Here is a 21,568-nt window from a genome sequence, read left to right as displayed (position 1 = left end):
CCCTAATCCCGGAGTAGAACAGTCCCCCTGGGCTGCGCGCGCAGGCTCTGCGTGGCTGCCCCCACCCCACTGGTATCGCCGCCCAGCGGACACCCCCCCCTAATCCCGGAGTAGAACAGTCCCCCTGGGCTGCGCGCGCAGCCGCTACGCAGGGCGAGGCAGCGCGCGCAGCGGCCGCCATTTTGGGTCGGTGTCCGCCGGCCGCTCGCTCCCGTCGCCCCAGGCCAGGCCGCTGAGGAGGCGCCATGCCGGCCGGGCCGGTGCAGGCGCTGCCGCCCGCGCAGCCAGCGCCCCCCGAGCCCAAACAGGTACCGGCCGGGCCGGGCCCGCACCCTCCCCCCCCCCCGCGCGGGCAGGCCCCGGGGCGCGGTGCATGCTGGGAGGGTGACCCGAGCGCGGCGCGCCCGGCCCCGCCCTCCGCGCCTGGGGGGGGGGTCTGGATCTGCCCCCCCCGCGCATGCCCGTCAGATCCAGACCCCCCCTCACAGGCACCGGGGGGGGCAGATCCAGACCCCCCCTCACAGGCACCGGGGGGGGCAGATCCAGACCCCCCCTTCACAGGCACGGGGGGGGCAGATCCAGACCCCCCCTTCACAGGCACGGGGGGGGCAGATCCAGACCCCCCTTCACAGGCACGGGGGGGGCAGATCCAGACCCCCCTTCACAGGCACGGGGGGGGCAGATCCAGACCCCCCTTCACAGGCACGGGGGGGGCAGATCCAGACCCCCCCTTCACAGGCACGGGGGGGGCAGATCCAGACCCCCCCTTCACAGGCACGGGGGGGGCAGATCCAGACCCCCCCCTTCACAGGCACGGGGGGGGCAGATCCAGACCCCCCCCTTCACAGGCACGGGGGGGGCAGATCCAGACCCCCCCTCACAGGCACCGGGGGGGGCAGATCCAGACCCCCCCTTCACAGGCACGGGGGGGGCAGATCCAGACCCCCCCTTCACAGGCACGGGGGGGGCAGATCCAGACCCCCCTTCACAGGCACGGGGGGGGCAGATCCAGACCCCCCTTCACAGGCACGGGGGGGGCAGATCCAGACCCCCCCTTCACAGGCACGGGGGGGGCAGATCCAGACCCCCCCTTCACAGGCACGGGGGGGGCAGATCCAGACCCCCCCTTCACAGGCACGGGGGGGGCAGATCCAGACCCCCCCTTCACAGGCACGGGGGGGGCAGATCCAGACCCCCCCCTTCACAGGCACGGGGGGGGCAGATCCAGACCCCCCCTCACAGGCACCGGGGGGGGCAGATCCAGACCCCCCCTTCACAGGCACGGGGGGGGGCAGATCCAGACCCCCCCTCACAGGCACCGGGGGGGGCAGATCCAGACCCCCCCTTCACAGGCACGGGGGGGGCAGATCCAGACCCCCCCTTCACAGGCACGGGGGGGGCAGATCCAGACCCCCCCCTTCACAGGCAGGGGGGGGCAGATCCAGACCCCCCCTCACAGGCACGGGGGGGGGCAGATCCAGACCCCCCTCACAGGCACGGGGGGGGGGCAGATCCAGACCCCCCTCACAGGCACGGGGGGGGGGCAGATCCAGACCCCCCTCAGGCACGGGGGGGGCAGATCCAGACCCCCCTCAGGCACGGGGGGGCAGATCCAGACCCCCCTCAGGCACGGGGGGGGCAGATCCAGACCCCCCTCAGGCACGGGGGGGGCAGATCCAGACCCCCCTCAGGCACGGGGGGGGCAGATCCAGACCCCCCCTCACAGGCACGGGGGGAGGCAGATCCAGACCCCCCCCCTCACAGGCACGGGGGGGGGGCAGATCCAGACCCCCCCCTCACAGGCACGGGGGGGGGCAGATCCAGACCCCCCCCCTCACAGGCACGGGGGGGGCAGATCCAGACCCCCCCCCACAGGCACGGGGGGGGGGGCAGATCCAGACCCCCCCCCCACAGGCACGGGGGGGGCAGATCCAGACCCCCCTCTCACAGGCGCAGGGGGGGGGGGCAGACCCACAGGTCGGGCCTGGGCAGGGCTCGGAGCGGAGCTGCCAAGGCCAGGGGGGCCAGGGACACAGCAGATCTGGGTCCAGAACAGATCTGGGGGGCAGGAAGGGGTTGGGGGGGAAGCGGTCCTTCTGTGCTGGCCTGGCCTGTAGGTTCCCCCTGTGCCCCAGTACAGGGACGTGCCCCCCACTTTTGGGACCTCTGGGAGTTCCTGAGCACGTGGGTTAAATCTGTGTTTCTCAACCTTTCTCCATAAAGTATCCCTTTAAAAAAAACTAAACATTTTCAGGGGGGACACACTTTTTTCCCCCCCACCATTGCAACACATTTGTTGCAACAACGTCATCGGCGCCGGGCGGGCGATGACGTTTTTGGGTGTAAAAAGGGCAAAACGAATCAAGCGCTGTCAAACTGAAAACCCGAATTCCGTTTTCTCCAAATGTCGGTGGTGACGTACCCCCAGACTTCTCTCAAGTACCCCCTAAGTCCGGGCTTCCCAAACTGGGGGGCGTGAAGAAATTCCGTGGTGGGGGGGGCCCATCAACTCCTCCCCCCCCTAAGTTTTGCTGCTATTTTTGTTTTTCGGCCAGGTCAGTTTTCTTTTTCTTTTCTTTTCTTTTCTTTTCTTTTCTTTTCTTTTCTTTTCTTTTCTTTTCTTTTCTTTTCGCTCAAGTTCTGCTGCGGGGTGGGTGAGTGGGAGGGTTTCTCAAAAATCAAAAACAGGGTGGTGATGCCGAAAAGTTTGGGAACCATTGCCCTAAAGGGACTCATACCACTGGTTTCGAAACACTGGGGTAACCGCCCCGCCAGCCGCTGGGAGAGCATTCTCTGCCCCGGGCGCGCGATCCTGGCGCGGCTGCCCCGGGCGTGCAGTCATCTAGCGGCCTGGCTCTGGCCATTGGAGAGTCGTAGGCTGGCGATATGCCAATGCGGGCAATGTCATACCTCATGAATAAACAGATCCGGGTCGGTCTTAAAGCCACCCAAGTGTTTGTCCCAGCGCTCTAGTTTTCTCCAGAGGGGCACTGACCACGGTGTGTGTGCGTACTATTGATCCCTCTGTCACCTGGCCCCCGCTAGGGGGTGCTGTGCACCTGGGGCAAAGGATGAATTCAAAAAAGCAGTTAATTAGATAACCATGAATATCTCGGCAGTTACGCACTGCCGACTCTGCAGTATAAAGCTTTAGATGCAGGCTCTCCTGTATAAGCTTTATTCCGCAGAGCCCGCGAGGAGACAGCTGTTTTCCCCGGGCGCATGATCCTGGCTGCCCCGGGCGCATGATCCTGGCTGCCCCGGGCGCATGATCCTGGCGTGGCTGCCCCGGGAACATGATCGTGGCGTGGCTGCCCCGGGCGCGTGATCCTGGCGTGGCTGCCCCAGGAGCTGGTGCATGCTGGAAGTCAGCTTCTAAGTCACCTCCTGGGCTATGTCTAGACTGCAAGCCTCTTTCGAAAGAGGCTCTTTTGAAAGATACTTTCGAAAGAGCCTCTTTCGAAAGAGAGCGTCTAGACTGCACGTTGAACTTTCGAAAAAGCGGCTTGCTTTTTCGAAAGAAAGCATCCAGAGAGTTTGGATGCTCTCTTTCGAAGAAGCCCTATTTACATTGAAGAACGCCTTCTTTCGAAAGAGGAACTTTCGGAAGAAGGCGTTCTTCCTCGTGAAATGAGGTTTACCGCCATCGAAAGAAAAGCCGCGTTCTTTCGATTTAATTTCGAAAGAACGCGGCTTGAGTCTGGACGCAGGGGAAGTTTTTTCGGAAAAAGCTACTTTTCCCGAAAAAAACCCCTGAGTCTGGACACAGCCCTGGTGCGCAGCAACTCCTGCCTGCAGAGAGCTGGCTTCTACCCTGCGCTGCTGCCGCTGTATCCGATACAGAGCTAGCAATGCGGGGTGGCAGCCGGCTGAGCGGGAGCCTGCATGTAACGGTTCCAGTAACCGATAAGCTCATGCTTATATAGCGGCTGTATCCGTCTGTAACCATTTCCACCCTGCAGTCCCTCTGTCGTGTAAAATACTCATAGTTTTAAGTCTCCTTGTTTCCCCTCTTTTCAGTTTCTCTGTTTTTCCCCGACACGTTTTCTAAAACAGCTTTTCGCTGACAATTTTTCCCTTGCTGGCCTATTGGAGAGAGATCGTCTCACCCCAATGAGTAACCGTTCCAGGCCTGCCATAGGGATAACGCAGCAATCAGGAAGAGTTCCCGGGATAACATAACGTCGACAGAACGCGGCAGTTTTGTCGACGGCGGTAAACCTCGTTCTACGAGGAATAAAGCTTTTTGTCGACAGAATTCTGTCAACAGAAGACGTTAGTGCATCTACACTCTCGTGTCGAGAAAGCGGCTTGCTTTGTCAACAGAACTGGATGTCGTCTAGGTGCTCTTTGTCGACAGTATCTGTCAGAGCCTCTCGACAAAAGCCTGTAGTCTAGACGTACCGTGTGTGTGTGTGTGTGTGTGTGTGTGTGTGTGTGTGTGTGTGTGTGTGTGTGTGTGCGCGCGAGGTGGGGGACAGTAATTTGCCAAGATTACCCTATAAGCCAATATCAGAGCTGCGTGTAGAACCTAGTCTCCTGAATCACAATGTACAATTTAATTATTGTTTTAATTAAATGAGGTGGGATACGGTAGGACTGTAGAAAACCTCTCGTTTGTTCTTCCTGCAGCCAGAAGATGAGCCAAAAGAGGAAGCAGCAACACCAGCCAAACCCGTTGTGGGAATTATTTACCCTCCTCCAGAAGTCAGGAATATCGTGGACAAGACAGCCAGCTTTGTAGCGAGGTAAATAACGGGAGATTGGGCTCTCCTATTTCCTAGACCAGCACGCAGAGTGTGTGAGGTTTTAGATTAACACGTTTTTAAAAATGAAACTGAAATCGAGGACTTCTGAATCTCTCTGGTGCAGGACTTCTGCTGTAAGCAGAACTAGTGCTAAGCGTGCTCGGGTGTCCGCGGGGAGGTGAAAAACTGTCGCTTGTGAGAGTTCTCAGAGGGGTAGCCGTGTGTGTCACGTTCAAAATGAGTAGTCCTGTGGCACCGGAGCAACTAATACAAATATAGGATTGTAATAGAAATGTAGCCGTGTCCCGTACATAGAATTGTGAGCTTTTGTGGGGTAAAACTCACTTCAACAGAGGCGTTGGAGTGGAGATAATCCAAGGTGTATAGAACAGCAAAAGCAGTTTCCTATCAATTTTAGGACTTGTGTTAATAAAGCTAATTAAGTAGGCTGGATGTGACCCATGCATCGCTTTTGATGTCAACATGTGAATGTCAAAAGCAGGGGAAATTGGCTTTGTAGTGCAGCTGTGGCCAACCCGCAGCACGCGACGCGCTCTCCCCCGCTCCCCGTGGCTTGTAAAGCCGCTCCCCCAAAACGGCCCTCTCCTCCCGTCTCCTTGTGCTCACTTGGGCAGGGGAGCAGTCCGGCGCGGCCATTAAAGGTGGCGTCAGCCTGATGTGGCCAAAAAGCCTCTGAACGCGTTTTCTTAAAGGGACAGAGCTTTTTTTTCCCCCCCCCTCGACATCTTTGCCCCGGTTCTTTGCACTGGATCCACTGATATCTTGACTCTTTGCCCAGAATGGATTGGCCATCCCTATTGTAGTGCATTATTCAAGCCCAAGCTGAGAGTTTAATAATACGTTCATTTTTTTCATTGTATTCCTTTGATATATATGGTCACGCCATTTCTCTTCCAGCATATGATCTGAGGAAGTGGGTCTGGCCCACAAAAACTCATCACCTAATAAACCATCTTGTTAGTCTTTAAAGTGCTCCGTAGTTTTTCCTTTTGTTTTAGCAAGATCAGATTAACACGGCTACCTCTCTATTACTAGCGTCAAAATTTATAAATGAATTCCGGTTCAGCAGTCTCTCTCTGTAACGGGGTGGTGAAATTCCTTTGTAGAAACTCACCTGATTAAGTGGCACGTTAAGCATGTTCCGTAGCCACAGATGCAGAGGAGATAACTGGTATGTGGTTAGGGATAGTACTGGAGTCCTATATAGATCTCATCAGATCTACGTCGGATTTGATTAACTCACTGGCATAGCAAACGAGGTATTAATGGGTCCGTCTTTCTAGTCGTTTCAGTTGGGTAAATGTTTGTGTGGAGATTGGTATGCTGGCATTGTCTGAAGCTTAGAGCGTAGGGGTGTGTCTACACAGCAGGGCTTAACTCGAAATAAACTACGCACATTGAGCTACGTCCGTTGCAGATCTGATTTCCAAACAGGGTGCGGCTACACAGCAGGTATTTCAAAACAGAGCACTCTTCCTCCGATTTCCCGTATTCCTCCATGATAAATTCATGGCGGTTAAGTCCATGCATGGCTATTAGCCAGGGTGGGTAAGGAATGGTGTCCCCAGCCTCTGTTAGTCAGCGGGTGGAGATGGATGGCAGGAGAGAAATCGCTTGATCATATTACTTATCGAGCCCTGAGAATCATAGAGCTGGAAGAGACCTCAGAAGGTCAAGTCCAGCCCCCTGCCCAAGTCAGGACCAATCCCAACTAAATCAACCCAGCCAGGTTGAAACTCAACTTAAAAACGTCTAGGAATGGAGATTCCACCTCTTCCCTAGGTAACCCATTCCAGCGTTTCACCACCCTCCTCGTGAAATAGTTTATCCTAATATCCAACCTAGACCTCTCCCGCTGTAACTTGAGCCCATTGCTCCTTGTTCTGCCGTCCATCACTACTGTGAACAGCCTCTCTCCATCCTCTTTGGAACCCCCCTTCCGCTCTCGTGCAAATTCTTGAACCGGGATAGCTGGTGACATTAGCTTCTGGTCCCCTCAAAGCAGCGTCACAATCTGATCAATGCGTGGTCGCTGACTTTTCGCTTTTAGGAATCCTCTTAAAAAGGCATGAAAAGCATAAATAAAGTGCATCAATTTTCTTCCTTACTGCACCAATCTCTCGTGGGTGTAATCAGCAGTCTAGAAACTTTCCCCTAATCCAGTAGTCTGCTTGATCTACAGCCAAATTGTTAAACAGGCAACGAAAGACGTAAGTGATTTGAACTGTCTTAAGATTGGTCCGTTGGGATTGGTCTGCTTTGGGCAAGAGGCTGGACTCGATGACCTCCTGAGGTCTCTTCTATGATAAGAAATATTGGTCATGAAGCGCTGAAACTCAAAACTCCAAGTTTTGTGTAAACGTGTATTCTGTTGGTCGGCAAGTGGCTGGTGGATTGGACCCGATTTATTTAGATTTCTAGAAGAGTAAGATTTAATAGTGTGAGGAGAAGACCACAGTTGTCGTCAGAAGGGAGGAGAGAAGTTAGTGCACCACCATTACTTTTAGTAGTTGTGAAGAAAACGGGTTTCTTTTCTCCAGCGTTGATGCTGACTGTCCTCAACTCGCTTTTCCCCCCCACAGAAATGGCCCAGAGTTTGAAGCTCGAATCCGTCAGAACGAAATAAACAACCCCAAGTTCAATTTCTTGAACCCCAACGATCCCTACCATGCCTACTACCGGCACAAAGTCAGCGAGTTCAAAGAGGGCAAGGCCCAGGAACCCTCGGCTGCCATACCGAAGGTCATGCAACAGCAGCAAAGTGCGCAGCAACAACTTCCTCAGAAGGTAACTGGCTCGTTAGTCTTGTTAGCGCGGAGGGGGTCGGCTCCGATCTTGGCTTTCCACCCCAAACAAGCCGAATTCTATATGTCTACACTGCACGATTACTTCGGAATAAGCTACCTGGAAGAAATACTCCAAAATAGCTTCTTTTGAAATTGCGTGTCGACGCTACAAGGAAGCCTGGGAATTGGTCCAAGGCAGGTTCCCCTAATGTGGATCTGCTACCTTAAATTAGAGACCCAGGAAACACTGGGGAGTAATGACTTTGAATGGCCTGGGGTAGGAGCTATTTTGAAATAGCTGCAGCGTCACGTCTACATCAGTGTTTCTCAACCGTTTTTTAATGAAGAAGCCTTTAAAAAAACAAAAAAGTAGCCGCAGGACCTACAGTTTTCAGACGCACACAATTTTTTTCTACTGTTGCAACACAACTTAATTGTAGCCGGGCAGGCGATGAAATTTTTGGGTGTACAAAGTACAAAAATCATAAAGCACGTCTCTTGCGCAAAAGCACACGCCAGTGTAGACGCTCGCTTCTGGAAGAGTTTTTGCGCAAGAACTCTTCCGCAAAAGAGTTTTTGTGTGAGAACACGCCTGTGTAGACGTAGCCTAGCTGTTTCGGGAGAGGGATTATATCTCGTGGAAGGAGGTTTACCACTGCTGAAATAAGCTGCCCGTTATTTTGAAATTATTTCGGAATGACGGGCTAGCTGTGTAGACGCTGGCATGGTTATTTTGGAATAACGGGCTAGCTGTGTTGGCGTTTGCATGGTTATTTTGGAATAACGGGCTAGCTGTGTTGGCGTTTGCATGGTTATTTTGGAATAACGGGCTAGCTGTGTTGGCGTTTGCATGGTTATTTTGGAATAACGGGCTAGCTGTGTTGGCGCTTGCATGGTTATTTCAGAATAACGGGCTCACTGTAGGCGCTCGCATGGTTATTTCGGAATGACGGGCGTTATTCCAAAATAAGTAGATGTACCCGTAACACCCTGGCCTCTTGTTCTTCTGCACGTACATATGCCCCGAAATTTGCCAGAGCCAAGAAGCTTGTTTGTATCTCTAAGGGTACGTCTAAACTACATGGCTCCGTTGACAGAGCCATGTAGATTTGTTTGTTCGGCAAAGGGAAATGAAGCCACGATTTAAATAATCGCGGCTTCGTTTAAATTTAAATGGCTGCCCCACTCTGCCGATCAGCTGTTTGTCGGCAGATCGGGGCAGTCTGGACGCTCCCCTGTCGACATGAAAACCCTTTATTGACCTCCCCGGTAAACCTCATCCTACGAGGCATAACGGGGAGGTCGATAAAGGGCTTTCAGGTCTGCGCGGGAGCATCCAGACTAGCGCGCTGAGCAGACAAACAGCTGATCAGCTGTTTGTCGGCTCAGCGCGGCAGCCATTTAAATTTAAATGAAGCTGCGATTATTTAAATCGCGGCTTCATTTCCCTTTGACGATCAGCCTAATCTACATGGCTCCATCAACGGAGCCATGTAGTTTAGACACACCCTAAGAGAAGTAATTTGCTACAGGTATTGATCCCATTTTAATGACAATTGAATGCTGGCTTGACCAGGAACATTCCTGATCAGATATTCATGTAATCACCAGTCTTGCGTGTATCTAGAACATCCTGCCGGAAGACAGTTGCCTGACAGGACCCTTTAGTCAGTACAAGGAGTTTTGTTGGCCTTGTACGTATGAACTCGGAAGGAGTTATCCCAGGACTGTTTTCTCCAGTTATGTTGGCTTTTCAGCTGCATTTTGTACTCTGTTTTGGGAGAATTTTGCATAAGAAGGTTTTAATCTTTCATGGGCCTAGCAGGTTTGCATTAGCGGGCAAGAAGCCACTAGCTGAACCTGCAGTCTGTAGAGTTCGTGATTAGATGTGCTGCGGTTACATCTGTTACGAGATTTTAGCTACATCCCGTTCCGCTTCCAGCTGCGTTTGGAGTCTGAGTTCATCTTTTTACGGTGGGCCTGTTTCAACGTCTCACCGCTGAACTGTACTATGTTACTACCTCGTCCCTTCCGTGCAGTTAGGGATCTATTAGTCATTTTCCCCCCTCCAGTTAATGAAAGCCACCGGCCTTCCCAAACGGTTACGTAGGAGTGAGCGAGCAATGGCTACAGTTAGTGAGTGTCAGAGTTTCCCTCTGCAGGTCCAGGCTCAGGTGATCCAAGAAACAGTCATTCCAAAGGAACCTCCACCAGAGTTTGAGTTCATCGCCGACCCTCCCTCCATCTCAGCCTTCGACTTGGACGTGGTGAAGCTGACGGCACAGTTCGTCGCACGGAATGGCCGGCAGTTCCTGACTCAACTGATGCAGAAGGAACAGCGGAATTACCAGTTTGACTTCCTGCGTCCGCAACATAGCCTCTTCAACTACTTCACCAAACTGGTTGAGCAGTACACCAAGGTACTCCCCGGAAACAGTCTTACCGCGTTACCAAATAGCCTGTCTAGAAAGAGAGATGACACGTCTAAGCGTTCCTCTTCTACATGCATTTCTTTGGGCACAGGGAAAGAATATTTTGCTCACTGTCCAAAAAAGGTGCATGGTTCCTTATAAAATAAGCTCTCTCACGTGAGTGGATGTTGTGAGCGCTACTGTGATAGGGTACGTCTAGACGACGCGGTAGTTTCGAAAGAGGATATGCGGGAATTTGCATATCTTCTTTTGATCTCACTTTCGAACGTGGGATTTTTCCCGAAAAGCCGCGTAAACCTCATTTTTTGAGGAAGAGCGGCTTTTCGAAAAAAGGGAGGAGTTCCAGAAAAATCGCGTCTAGGCTACTTTCACTTTTGAAAGACCCGAAATGAGCATATCCTTTTTCGAAACTACCGCGTAGTCTAGACGTAGCCGTAAAGAGGAAAAATTGTTCCTTACCATGTCTTTGTCTTGGTTCCTTTGCATGTCTTCTTTTGATCTCACTTTCGAAAGCGGGTTTTTTTCGAAAAGCCGCGTAAACCTCATTTTTTGAGGAAGAGCGGCTTTTCGAAAAAAGGGGGGAGTTCCAGAAAGATTGCGTCTAGGCTACTTTCACTTTTGAAAGACCCGAAATGGGCATATCCTCTTTCGAAACTACCGCGTAGTCTAGACGTAGCCGTAAAGAGGAAAAATTGTTCCTTACCATGTCTTTGTCTTGGTTCCTTTGCATGTCTTCTTTTGATCTCACTTTCGAAAGCGGGTTTTTTCCCGAAAAGCCGCGTAAACCTCATTTTTTGAGGAAGAGCGGCTTTTCGAAAAAAGGGGGGAGTTCCAGAAAGATTGCGTCTAGGCTACTTTCACTTTTGAAAGACCCGAAATGGGCATATCCTCTTTCGAAACTGCCGCGTAGTCTAGACATAGCCGTACAGAGGAAAAAATTGTTCCTTTATAGCAAGAGAAGCAGGTGAAATAGCAGAGAATACTGTACCTGATTCTCGGTGATAGTTAAAAATAGGGGAGCAACAGAAGAAATGGAGCGTAGCTTCCGGAAATCCAGCCATAAAATTAACTTTTTGTCTAGGGCAGAAACAAGATCATTAGGACCGCTTGCTTAACTAATTTATGATCGTCTTTAGTGATCTCCCGAAAATGTGTTTCAGATCTTGATCCCGCCTAAAGGGCTACTTATCAAACTCAAGAAGGAGGCTGAAAATCCTCGAGAAGTCCTCGATCAGGTAACCTGGGAATACTTTCCGTAAAACTACTGACGCATTTCATCTTGTTTCTGAATTAATTTCTGGTTTCCAGCTCAGCCTCTTTTTAATGATCGACGCCACGTCTAAACACAACGAGAACAAACAATATAACTGGATTTCCCAGCGTGGGAAAATAAGCCGGTCCGATCAGCCACTGTGTAGCATGCTTTATGTCTTGCTCCTGGGGGAATTTTGCACCAAAAAATTAAATTCTAGGCACAATACTTGAAAATTCTGCACTTTTTGTTAGAATAACTGTATAATCAAAAGTTTCAGGGGCGTAGTCGAGTTTGTACAGGATTAAAAAACAACCAATAGTCTGGTAGCACTTTAAAGACTAACAAAACATGGAGATGGGATCATGAGCTTTCGTGGGCACAGCCCCCTTCTTCAGCGTACAGGGGAGGCCGGCAGCAAGAACTGGATCTGCCTAATCGGTTTGTTTCATCGGTTAACTGATTAACCGGGATTTTACAGCCCTAGCGGCAGCCGACATCTCCGTAGCCCGGGGCTCTCCAGCCTTTCTAAGCACAAGATCACTTTTTGAATTGAAGTGCAATGCGAGATCTACCTGGGCCCAGCTGGTAAGCAAAAGTCTGCCTGGCCCAGTGGTGCTGAATTCCTCTAGGGCAGCAAGTTCCCGGGTACACTGGTGGATTGTGGGGAGAATAGAATTCAAAATGGCTGCCTTTAAAGGGACAAGCCTCCTTTTTTTTTTTGGCTCAACAACTTTTCCCTGGGGGCTTTTTTTTCCCCTCAACAAAAAAATCCTTGGTGTTTTCCATTAAAAAAAAAAAACGTTCGGTGTTCTTCGGTCTTAAAAAGTAAGAAACATAGCCCTGGGGAGTAATATCTTCATGACGTTTTACTGCAAAAAGCATTTTCCCATCCCTTCGAGTTTCTAATATAAGATCGCAGTCACGCCAACTAGGCGGATCCGCATGGGGGTTTCTTCCTCTCCAGTGTCTCAGATCTTCAGACACGAAGGTTTTCCTTCAGCAGACCGTATTTGCCGTTTGGGACGGGGTTCGGCAGGTTTGTGAGAAGTCCGCCAAACATTTGCAGGTGTGATTCGAGAGCTGTCCGTCGCAAGTTTCACCGTCGCAAGTTTCACCGTTACTCCGAAAGGTTGGCCGGCCGAATCTGCAGCCCCTACTCAAGCAAACTGCACCTTCGAGGCCGAGAGTTTTGCCCTGCTGCTGTGTTTTTCTTTGTCAACTGTGACGTGCCTTTCCCGTTTCTGTGACCCCGTACAGGTGTGCTACCGAGTGGAGTGGGCCAAATTCCAGGAACGAGAGAGGAAGAAGGAAGAGGAGGAGAAAGAGAAGGAGCGTGTCGCTTATGCTCAGATTGACTGGCATGACTTTGTCGTGGTGGAAACCGTGGACTTCCAGCCCGGCGAGCAAGGTAGGAAACCGAAGGGACGTACCCGCTCTGGGTCTGTGTTCAGTGGGGATAATACCTGCCTGCCGCTGGAAGATGCTGTAATCAAAAATATGCTCCTGGTAGGTCAGGGTGGCCGCATGCGGCTCTTCTCCCCCAAAAGTGCTGCTCACAAAGCCGCTCCTGCGCGTCCCTCCGCCTGCCCCGGCTCTTCTGTGCTCACCGCGGTGGTGATGCAAAAATGGCACCCAAGATGGTGACCATTACTGGCCACAAAGCCTAGGTCTGTTTCTTAAAGAGACAGCCTCCTTTTTTTTTCCTGTTACTTAAAGGGGTGGCCTCTTTTTTTTTTCTGTTTCTTAAAGGGACGGCCTCCTTTTTTTTTTTTGGCTTAACAATAGCGGTGCGGCTCATCTCATTTTTTCCGCCACCGTTTTGGCTCTCTTTGTTAAATGTTCATGAGCGTCAGGGGGTCGCTGAGTTAGTCTGTTACAGGAAAAAAAAGAACAAATGGTCCGGTAGCACTTTCTAGACTAACGAAAGCTCCTGATCCCGTCCACATGTTTCGTTAGCCTATAAAGTGCTACCAGACCGTTTGTCGTCTTTTTGTTAAATGGGCTGACCACCCCTGTAGTAGGACAACCCTTTAAAACGTGACCCGCAAAGCTTTCTCGGCTGAGCGCCGGGCGGTCTATTCGGCAGGTAGTGACGTCACCGGTCCTGCTTTCTTTGTGACGGGGAATCCTGCGCTGGCGTCTGAAAACCAAGCCCCTGAGTCCCGTGGCTGTATTAACATCCCGTTGTGGTAGCACCTTCCTTTTCTCTGCCGCCTTCAGCCTGTGCTAGAGAAGCCCACCCGTTTGCCTTTCTTGGTTGCAGGAAACTTCCCTCCTCCCACCACGCCCGAGGAACTGGGCGCTCGCATACTGATCCAGGAGCGCTACGAGAAGTTTGGGGAAAGCGAGGAGGTGGAGATGGAGGTGGAGTCAGATGACGAAGACGAAAAGCAAGAGAAGAACGACGAGACCCCCTCTCAACTAGACCAAGACACGCGAGTGCAGGATATGGACGAGGTAGGTAGCCGGCGTGATCACGGCTCCTTTCACTGATAACATGTTTCCGGCCTGGCCTCCCCACCCTCCGCATGCCAGCGTACAACTGCTGCAAATAAACATCCCTAGTTCTGACCCAACAGGCAGCTACAGAGGGGGTCACGACGCTGTTTTCGAGGAGTTACGGTATTTGCCATCCTTACTTCTGCGCTGCCCGAGCTAGAGAGAGAGGCATTTTTGAGTTCATTTTCCCTTGTGGCTATTTTAAGCATCTCTCTAGCTACGTTGGGTTGGAGCGTGTGAACTTCTGACATTTCAAGTGGCTTGAGGTTTCCCACGGGGAAACCGTCAGCAAATGGAAAAACAAGAAGTGTGGGGACGCAAAAAGGAAAACCGGTTTCACTTCTGTAATAGTTACTCCAGAGCACACGGGTAAGCGTTGTTTTCATTGAAGGGTTCCGATGACGAAGACGAGAGTCAAAAAGTCCCGCCTCCGCCGGACACCCCAATGCCGCCTCCTCTGCCTCCAACTCCGGACCAGGTCATTGTGCGGAAGGATTACGATCCCAAAGGTACGTTGGCGTTCCATAACACGCTAGAACCGTAAGGACCCTCGAGAGGTCATCAAATCCAGTCCCCTGCCCTCCCGGCAGGACCAAGCAATGTTTAGACCGGTGTTTCTTAAACTGTGTTCCACGGCACACCGGTGTGCCAGGAGGCAGTCGGACGTGTGCTGCGGAAAACAACAGAATTCAAAATGGCCGCCCTTAAAGGGGCAGGCAACCTTTTAACTTTTTTTTTCTCAGTACCTTTCCCCCGACCCTTTGGCCCTTCCCTGCCCTCCCTCCCCCCCCTTTTTTTTGGTCAACAAAAAAAACCCTTGATGTTCCTCATAAAAAAAAAAATTTGGTGTTCCTCAGTCTTAAAAAGTTTAAGAAACATTGCTCTAGACCGTCCCTGGTCGATGTCTGTGGAATCACAGAGCACTAGAACTGGAAGGGACCTCGAGAGGTCATCGAGTCCAGTCCCCTGCCCTCCCGGCAGGACCCAGCACCGTCTCGATTTGGTGACAACGAGCAATTGCACTTTACGGAATAGTCCCCCCGAGATGTGATTAGGTGAGGCATGTTTAACCGTGTGGCTTTGCTCCTTCAGCCTCCAAGCCGTTACCACCTGCGCCAGCCCCGGATGAATATCTCGTCTCTCCCATCACGGGCGAGAAGATACCTGCCAGTAAAATGCAAGAGCACATGCGAATCGGACTCCTGGATCCCCGTTGGCTGGAACAGAGGGATCGGTCTATCCGGGAGAAACAGACTGACGACGAGGTCTATGCCCCAGGTTAGTCGGGTGCCTCTCTGAAGGTTCCCCGAGTTCTATCACGCGCGAGAAAACATCGAACGTCTTTTCCCCTCTCTCTCTGCCTGTCGGCAGGTTTGGATATCGAGAGCAGCCTGAAGCAGCTGGCTGAGCGCCGTACGGATATCTTCGGTGTGGAGGAGACGGCGATCGGGAAGAAGATTGGCGAAGAGGAGATCCAGAAGCCAGAGGAAAAGGTGCGGAGCAAACCCTGCGGGGACCTTGCTGCCCTGAATTGTAGAATCGGGCGTCTCCGTGGTGAAACCTAGAGCTGGAAGAGACCTCAGAAGGTCAAGTCCAGCCCCCTGCTCTAGGCAGGACCAATCCCAACTAAATCAACCCAGCCAGGGCTTTGTCAAGCCGAGACTTAAACACCTCTAGGGACGGAGATTCCACTACTTCCCTAGGGAACCCATCCCGGCGCTTCCCCACCTGCCTAGGGAAATCGTTTTTCCTAATATCCAACCTGGACCTCTCCCACCACAACTTGAGCCCATTGCTCCTTCTTCTGCTATCTGCCTTCACTGAGAACAGCCTCTCTCCATCCTTTTTGGACCCCCCCGCCCTCAGGGAGTTGAAGTTAAAGATGTTGAACGAAACCGGTCCTAGAACCGATCTGTGGGGGGCTCGCTAGAAACCGCCCGCCATCCCGCCATCGATCCCGACCCGTTGGATCCGACAGTCTAGCCAGCTTTCTGTCCACCTTACCGTCCGTTTATCCCTCACCCACCTGCTAGTCCGATCAGAGCTAAGTTCTCCTCCGTGTCTCTTGCAGGTGACCTGGGATGGCCACTCGGGCAGCATGGCTCGCACGCAGCAGGCCGCGCAGGCCAACATCACCCTGCAAGAGCAGATCGAAGCCATTCACAAGGCCAAGGGGTTGGTGCCGGAAGACGACAGCAAAGAGAAGATCGGTCCCAGCAAGCCCAATGAGATGCCTCAGCCGCCACCTTCCTCGGTGCCCAATCCCCCGCCGATCTCTCCTTCAATCGCAGCTGTGCCGCGCCCGCCGTCAGTAAGCATTCCTCCTGCCAACGGGGGTTTCATCGCCGCGGAAACGGGTCACCGGGTGAGGGGCGCGTTCGGGGACCGCTTGGCCGAGTTAGTTCTCAACAGTCCACCGGATCCCGCTGCGGCTTTCGGGCCAGATCCCCACCCCACGCGTCTCCGCTTGCGTCCGAGCCGCCGAAAGATACGGCGCATCCCCCCCCCCCCCCCCCCCGTCAGCAGGAACCAACTGAATGCCGCACCTGGTAGTAGATGTCTTCTTTTCAGATGCCGCCGCCTGTTCGTACCACAGTCGTTTCTGCCGTCCCGGTCATGCCACGGCCTCCTATGACTTCGGTGGTCCGGATCCCTCCCGGCTCGGTCATCACCGGCCCCATGCCCCCGATCATCCACGCCCCGCGCATCAATGTTGTCCCGATGCCCCCATCCGGACCCCCCATGATGGCCCCTCGCCCGCCTCCCATGATAGTCCCAACAGGTGAGTGAGTTGCGTCGCTTTTCGGCCGCCTTGCATCGACTCCTTTCTGCCTTACGCGTCGGGAATCGTACCTGGCTTGGCAGCCACGGGTGCAGAATTGTTTATGGCGCTCAGCTAGGATCCTTTGGTGGCGTTCTTGGCTTTTGGCTGCCCTTCTGTCCAACGTTGGCCCCTCTTTAAAGTATTCATGGCATTGCTAGAGGCGCCAGCGGTGTCTGATGGTGTCTGCTCTCCCTTCCGGCTTGGCCGGTCCTGGGAAAGACCTTCGAGTAAGCTTGAAAGCTCCTCTCTCTCACAACCGAAATTGGTCCAATGCGACATTTTCTCTCCCGTCCTGGGAGACTCACAACTACAGCCGTAACTCACCGGCTGTTTAACTAGAGTCCTTTTCAAACCAGCGTTACATTGAGATCTGTCTGACGGGGACTTCTTACCTTTCCACAAATATCCGAGGGGTCGCCGTGTTAGTCGGAATTGGCCAAAACGACGAAAAGTCCCGTGGCACGTTATAGACGAACGGATTTATCGGAGCAGAAGCTTTCGGGGGCAAAGATCCACTTTGTCAGATGCGTGGAGTGGAAATTCCAGAGGCAGAGGGGGGGGTGTGTGTGTGTGTGTGCGTACGTACATACGTACGTACGTACGTACGTGTACACACACACTCCCCTCTCTTATACCTGCCTCTGGAATTTCCACGCCACGCATCTGGCAAAGTGCGTCGTTGCCCACGAAAGCTTCTGCTCCGATAAATCCGTTCGTCTATCACGTGCCACGGGACTTTTCGTTACCTCTCCGCGTGAGCAAAAGCGTACGCCGCTGTTTATCCCCCCCGGTCTCTTCAAGGCCTATAGTAGCACGACGTGTTTGTGTGACCGCTAGGCATGTCAACTTCCTCCTTGTCTCGTAGTTCCGCTCGGGTCCCCGCCAACCCACTGCAGCGCTGTGTGTTGCTGAGTGTCGTGGGGAGATGTGTATGCAACTCTTCCCTCTCCTATTCCAGCCTTTGTCCCCGCCCCTCCGGTGGCTCCGGTCCCTGCCCCGGCGCCGATGCCGCCTCACCCCCCGCCACCCATGGAGGACGAGCCTATGTCTAAGAAACCGAAAAGCGAGGACAGTCTGATGCCGGAGGAGGAGTTCCTGCGCCGGAACAAGGTTTGGGTTTCATGAATCGCACTCGCGAGAACTCTCAGCACTGGGGAGATGGGGTCTCTCTCCAGAAGAGGCCGTCTCTGAAATAGTTCCCCCCGGGCCCAGAGCAGCCGAGTTAATTGAGTTGGGTACCGCAACTCACGCGCTGGAGAGCAGCGTGGCACAGGGAGGTCAGACCTTACGGGAGGGCCGTGCGTGCGGAGGCCCAGCTGTGTAGGTAACCACGCCGAACGTTTTTCCTAGGGTCCGGTCACCGTTAAAGTCCAGGTGCCCAACATGCAGGACAAGACCGAATGGAAGCTGAGTGGACAGGTGCTTGTGTTCACCCTTCCGCTCTCCGATCAGGTACACCCCCGCTCTTCCATCGCTGGTTTGCCGGCGTCAAAGCCGCCTGGCTGACGCTCTGCATTCGGGAGTCTGTGGGGAGGGGACATCGAAGGGGGGCGGTGGAGGGGGCGTGATCGGAGCTGGCCCGAGCCACTGAGCCCTGTGCTTGTGTTTAGGTCTCCGTGATAAAGGTTAAGATCCACGAGGCCACCGGGATGCCGGCGGGGAAACAGAAGCTGCAATACGAGGTGAGCATTAACTTCCCCGGGTTCCTTTTATACTTGAGCCTGCCCTGTTTCTGGGGGTAGAAGTAGCACCTGGGGAGGCCTGGGTGTTTATGGGGGTACCAAATAGCAGCTGCTTCGGAGCCATGCTGCTTCGTATTCTTGTGTGCGCAAAACGAGACAGTCCCCATGGCTTTCGTCCAAAGACCACGTGTGTGAGGAACGACCGGGTTTGCCCGTGAAAATCGCACCTTTTGCACGTTTGTAGGTGCGGGACATCAAAATAGCAAAGCGCTCCAGGGAAGCAAAGTATAATCAAGTGCCAAGTCGGGTGTTAAAGCCCTCGTAAACCAGCCGGAAAGGAACACATCTCTGCCAATTTTGGCGTTTCCTGCCTAGGTTGCTGAGCTGATTAAAAACGAGGGGGAAATAAAACAAAAACTCTTTTAATAACGGCACAGATGTAGTCCGGCACACACACAGGCATGCGCACTTAAAACCAGGTGAGATTTCGGCTCTGATCCTCCAAAGAATTCGCTTTTGGGCCAAACCCCGGCTGTTAAAGGTGAAAAAGACTAAACTCGTTTTCTCTGCAACATGGTAATACTGGGACCGCGCTGAACCAGAAATCTTATCACTCGGCTCCTCTACATCTGGCTGCAGTGTTTCTTAAACTGTTCTGCGGCACACCGGAGGTTTTTTTTTGTTTTTTTTTTCAACAGAAAAATCCTTGGTATGTCTCATAAAAAAAAAATTTGTTGGTGTTTCTCGGTCTTAAAAAGTTTAAAAAACACTCCTGTACATAAAAAAAAAAATGGTTGGTGTTTCTCGGTCTTAAAAAGTTTAAAAAACACTGCTGTACATAAAAAAAAAATGGTTGGTGTTTCTCGGTCTTGAAACGTTTAAAAAACGCTGCTGTACATAAAAAAAAAATGGTTGGTGTTTCTCGGTCTTGAAACGTTTAAAAAACGCTGCTGTACATAAAAAAAAAATTGTTGGCGTTTCTCGGTCTTAAAACGTTTAAAAAACGCTGTACATAAAAAAAAATTGTTGGCGTTTCTTGGTCTTAAAACGTTTAAAAAACGCTGTACATAAAAAAAAATTGTTGGCGTTTCTCGGTCTTAAAACGTTTAAAAAACGCTGTACATAAAAAAAAAATTGTTGGCGTTTCTCGGTCTTGAAACGTTTAAAAAACACTGCTGTACACCGAGCCATTTGGGTCCCTCCGAGTTTAGCGGGAAACTTCCTGATTGGGGGGACTTTCTCGAAGCCAACCTCCCGTGGTGTCTTTCGCAGGGCATTTTCATCAAGGATTCCAACTCTCTGGCGTACTACAACATGATAAACGGCGCCGTGATCCACTTGGCGCTCAAAGAAAGAGGCGGCCGGAAGAAGTAGGCGTTCCGCCCTTCGTGTGCGCCCCACGACGAGAATCTTGCCACGTCTGGAGACCCCGACAAGCAGAAACATCAACCGGTGATGCTTACCAATCCTCGCTTGGGAACTAGTGATTATTTTCGTCCTGTTTCAGTCAGACTAGGACAGGGCGGGGCGAGAACTTGTATCACCCAGACAAAACTCTATAAATGTTGTGATTTGGTGGTAATTTCAGCAGCGCTTGTAGTATGTGTGACGCTGTTCTTCGTTCTCTCTTTTTCCATATAATTCCCTACAGCAGCAACGGCAGCATTTCGGTTAAGAAGTCCGGTCTCGATCGGACTTTAAAACCATCCTCGTTTTGCGATGCTCCAGGGAATATCGCCTGCTTGACTAAAATGCTCGCCTTTTCGCCGACCCGTTTTTGTAATCGAGAAGTCCTTTATTTAGTGTAGTAACCCCCTTAGTCTTCTGTGACATGTACATGCCAGACTCTGCTGCCGTGATTATTTTAGGATTTTAGCCGCCTTTGGATCGACTTCTCCGTTGCCTTTGATTGAGGCTTTGAGATTGTGTCTTTCTGATCATCCTGTACAGCGTGTGACTTGTTTTAATAAAGTTCAAATCGCAGTGGGGAATCGCATGGTGGTAGACCTGTATATCGACGCTTACACAACTCCGGAGCACTCACGCCCCTCTCCCTGGTTCAAACCCAGCTCGCGTATTTCACGTTACAGGCTGAACCTCGCTGGTCCGGCAACATCCGTGATGTTAGTTCTCCGGGCGGCCTCGTATAGGGGTGGCCAAGTTTCCCGGGGTCCCATAAGGGTTGTTTACCGCCAGCAGACCTGGCTGGCTGTGTTCTGTGCCGCGATTTCGCTCTAATTTACCCCCCAATGTCTTCTAACAGCTCAGTAACAGTGTTGTTAATATTTTCTAGCAGCATTGCTGTCCTGGGGTCCGGCAAATTCTCTGGTTCGGCACCAGTCAGCTCTCGAGTGTGCCGGACTAGAGCGGTTCAGCTAGTACAAGGGATATCAGGTGGTGCAGGCCTAAGGAATTCCCACCTCTTGTTATCGTTTTTTTTTTGTTACAAATTCTGGGTTAAGTATCCGAGGGGTCGCCGTGTTAGTCTGGATCTGCAAAAGCGACAAGGATTCCTGGGGCACCTTAGCGCACTTACATCTGGGACTCCTTGTCGCAAATCCTGGGCTCTCGTTTTTCCGTTCCAGCTCAGTGGAGGACGTGGGTTTTGCTCCCGCAGGCTCATGCTACTATCGATATTTTTGATAGTCTCGAAGCGCCGCCGGACTGCTCGGTATTTTTTAAGAAAACACGTTCCCCCGCCCAACTGCACCGTCAGTGGAGGGCAGGGAGGGAAAGACATGGAAGTGGGGCTGAGTTAAGGGGATTTAGTTCTCAGGACTATCTATGAAGCATCCAGGAGAAAGACTCCCTTCCAGTGTACTCATGTCTCGCGTAGGAGCCAGGAAAATTCCCCCGCAAGAGCCAGAGCGTGGGCCCGCCTGCAGTTAAAACGAGTTTGCCTGTCGGATCCTAGGAAGGCATCACGCAGCTGGCGGGGAAGGGCAGCAGCTGGCCATTTTGCCCCCCGGCTGTGCGGACGATCCAGCTGCTGTTCACAGAGGTGCCAGTCCACGTGCCCCCCTCAGCTGTTCACAGAATTCCGGTCCACGTGTCCCCCCAGCTGTACATAGATGTGCCAGCCCGTAAGCCCCCCCCCCCCCCGTTCACAGCACTTCAGCTTAAGTGCCCCCCCAGTTGTTTACAGATGGTCCAGCCCATGAGCTCCCAGCTGTTCTCAGATGTGCCAGCCCCCAGCTGTTCACAGATGCCAGCCCATGTGCCCCCAGCTGTTCACAGATGTGCCAGCCCATGTGCCCCCAGCTGTTCTCAGGTGTGCCAGCCCCCAGCTGTTCACAGGTGTGCCAGCCCCCAGCTGTTCAC

At 52.6% G+C, this 21,568-nt stretch overlaps 1 protein-coding gene across 2 annotated transcripts; it reads left to right on the top strand.

Annotated features, from left to right (window-relative positions):
* The first annotated feature begins 148 nt into the window (after positions 1–148).
* Positions 149–20,238, top strand: SF3A1 (splicing factor 3a subunit 1). Of its 2 annotated transcripts, none has more exons than XM_075917002.1 (16): positions 149–308; positions 4,633–4,748; positions 7,352–7,556; positions 9,718–9,975; positions 11,148–11,222; positions 12,500–12,650; positions 13,506–13,699; positions 14,133–14,250; positions 14,834–15,019; positions 15,113–15,234; positions 15,813–16,052; positions 16,313–16,523; positions 17,524–17,675; positions 17,916–18,017; positions 18,176–18,247; positions 19,520–20,238. In XM_075917002.1, exons 1-16 carry the CDS (start codon positions 246–248, stop codon positions 19,619–19,621), a joined length of 2,367 nt encoding a protein of 788 aa, XP_075773117.1. In that variant the 5' UTR covers positions 149–245; the 3' UTR covers positions 19,622–20,238. The 2 variants fall into 2 exon arrangements, with proteins under 2 accessions (XP_075773117.1, XP_075773116.1); XM_075917001.1 differs by having other exon boundaries at positions 16,298–16,523.
* The last annotated feature ends 1,330 nt before the right edge of the window (positions 20,239–21,568 follow it).

This window comes from Pelodiscus sinensis, unplaced genomic scaffold (genome assembly GCF_049634645.1).
Source record: "Pelodiscus sinensis isolate JC-2024 unplaced genomic scaffold, ASM4963464v1 ctg67, whole genome shotgun sequence".
Taxonomy (NCBI): domain Eukaryota; kingdom Metazoa; phylum Chordata; order Testudines; family Trionychidae; genus Pelodiscus; species Pelodiscus sinensis.
Note: the sequence above shows the minus strand (reverse complement) of the source record. Positions and strands in the feature narration are given on the sequence as shown.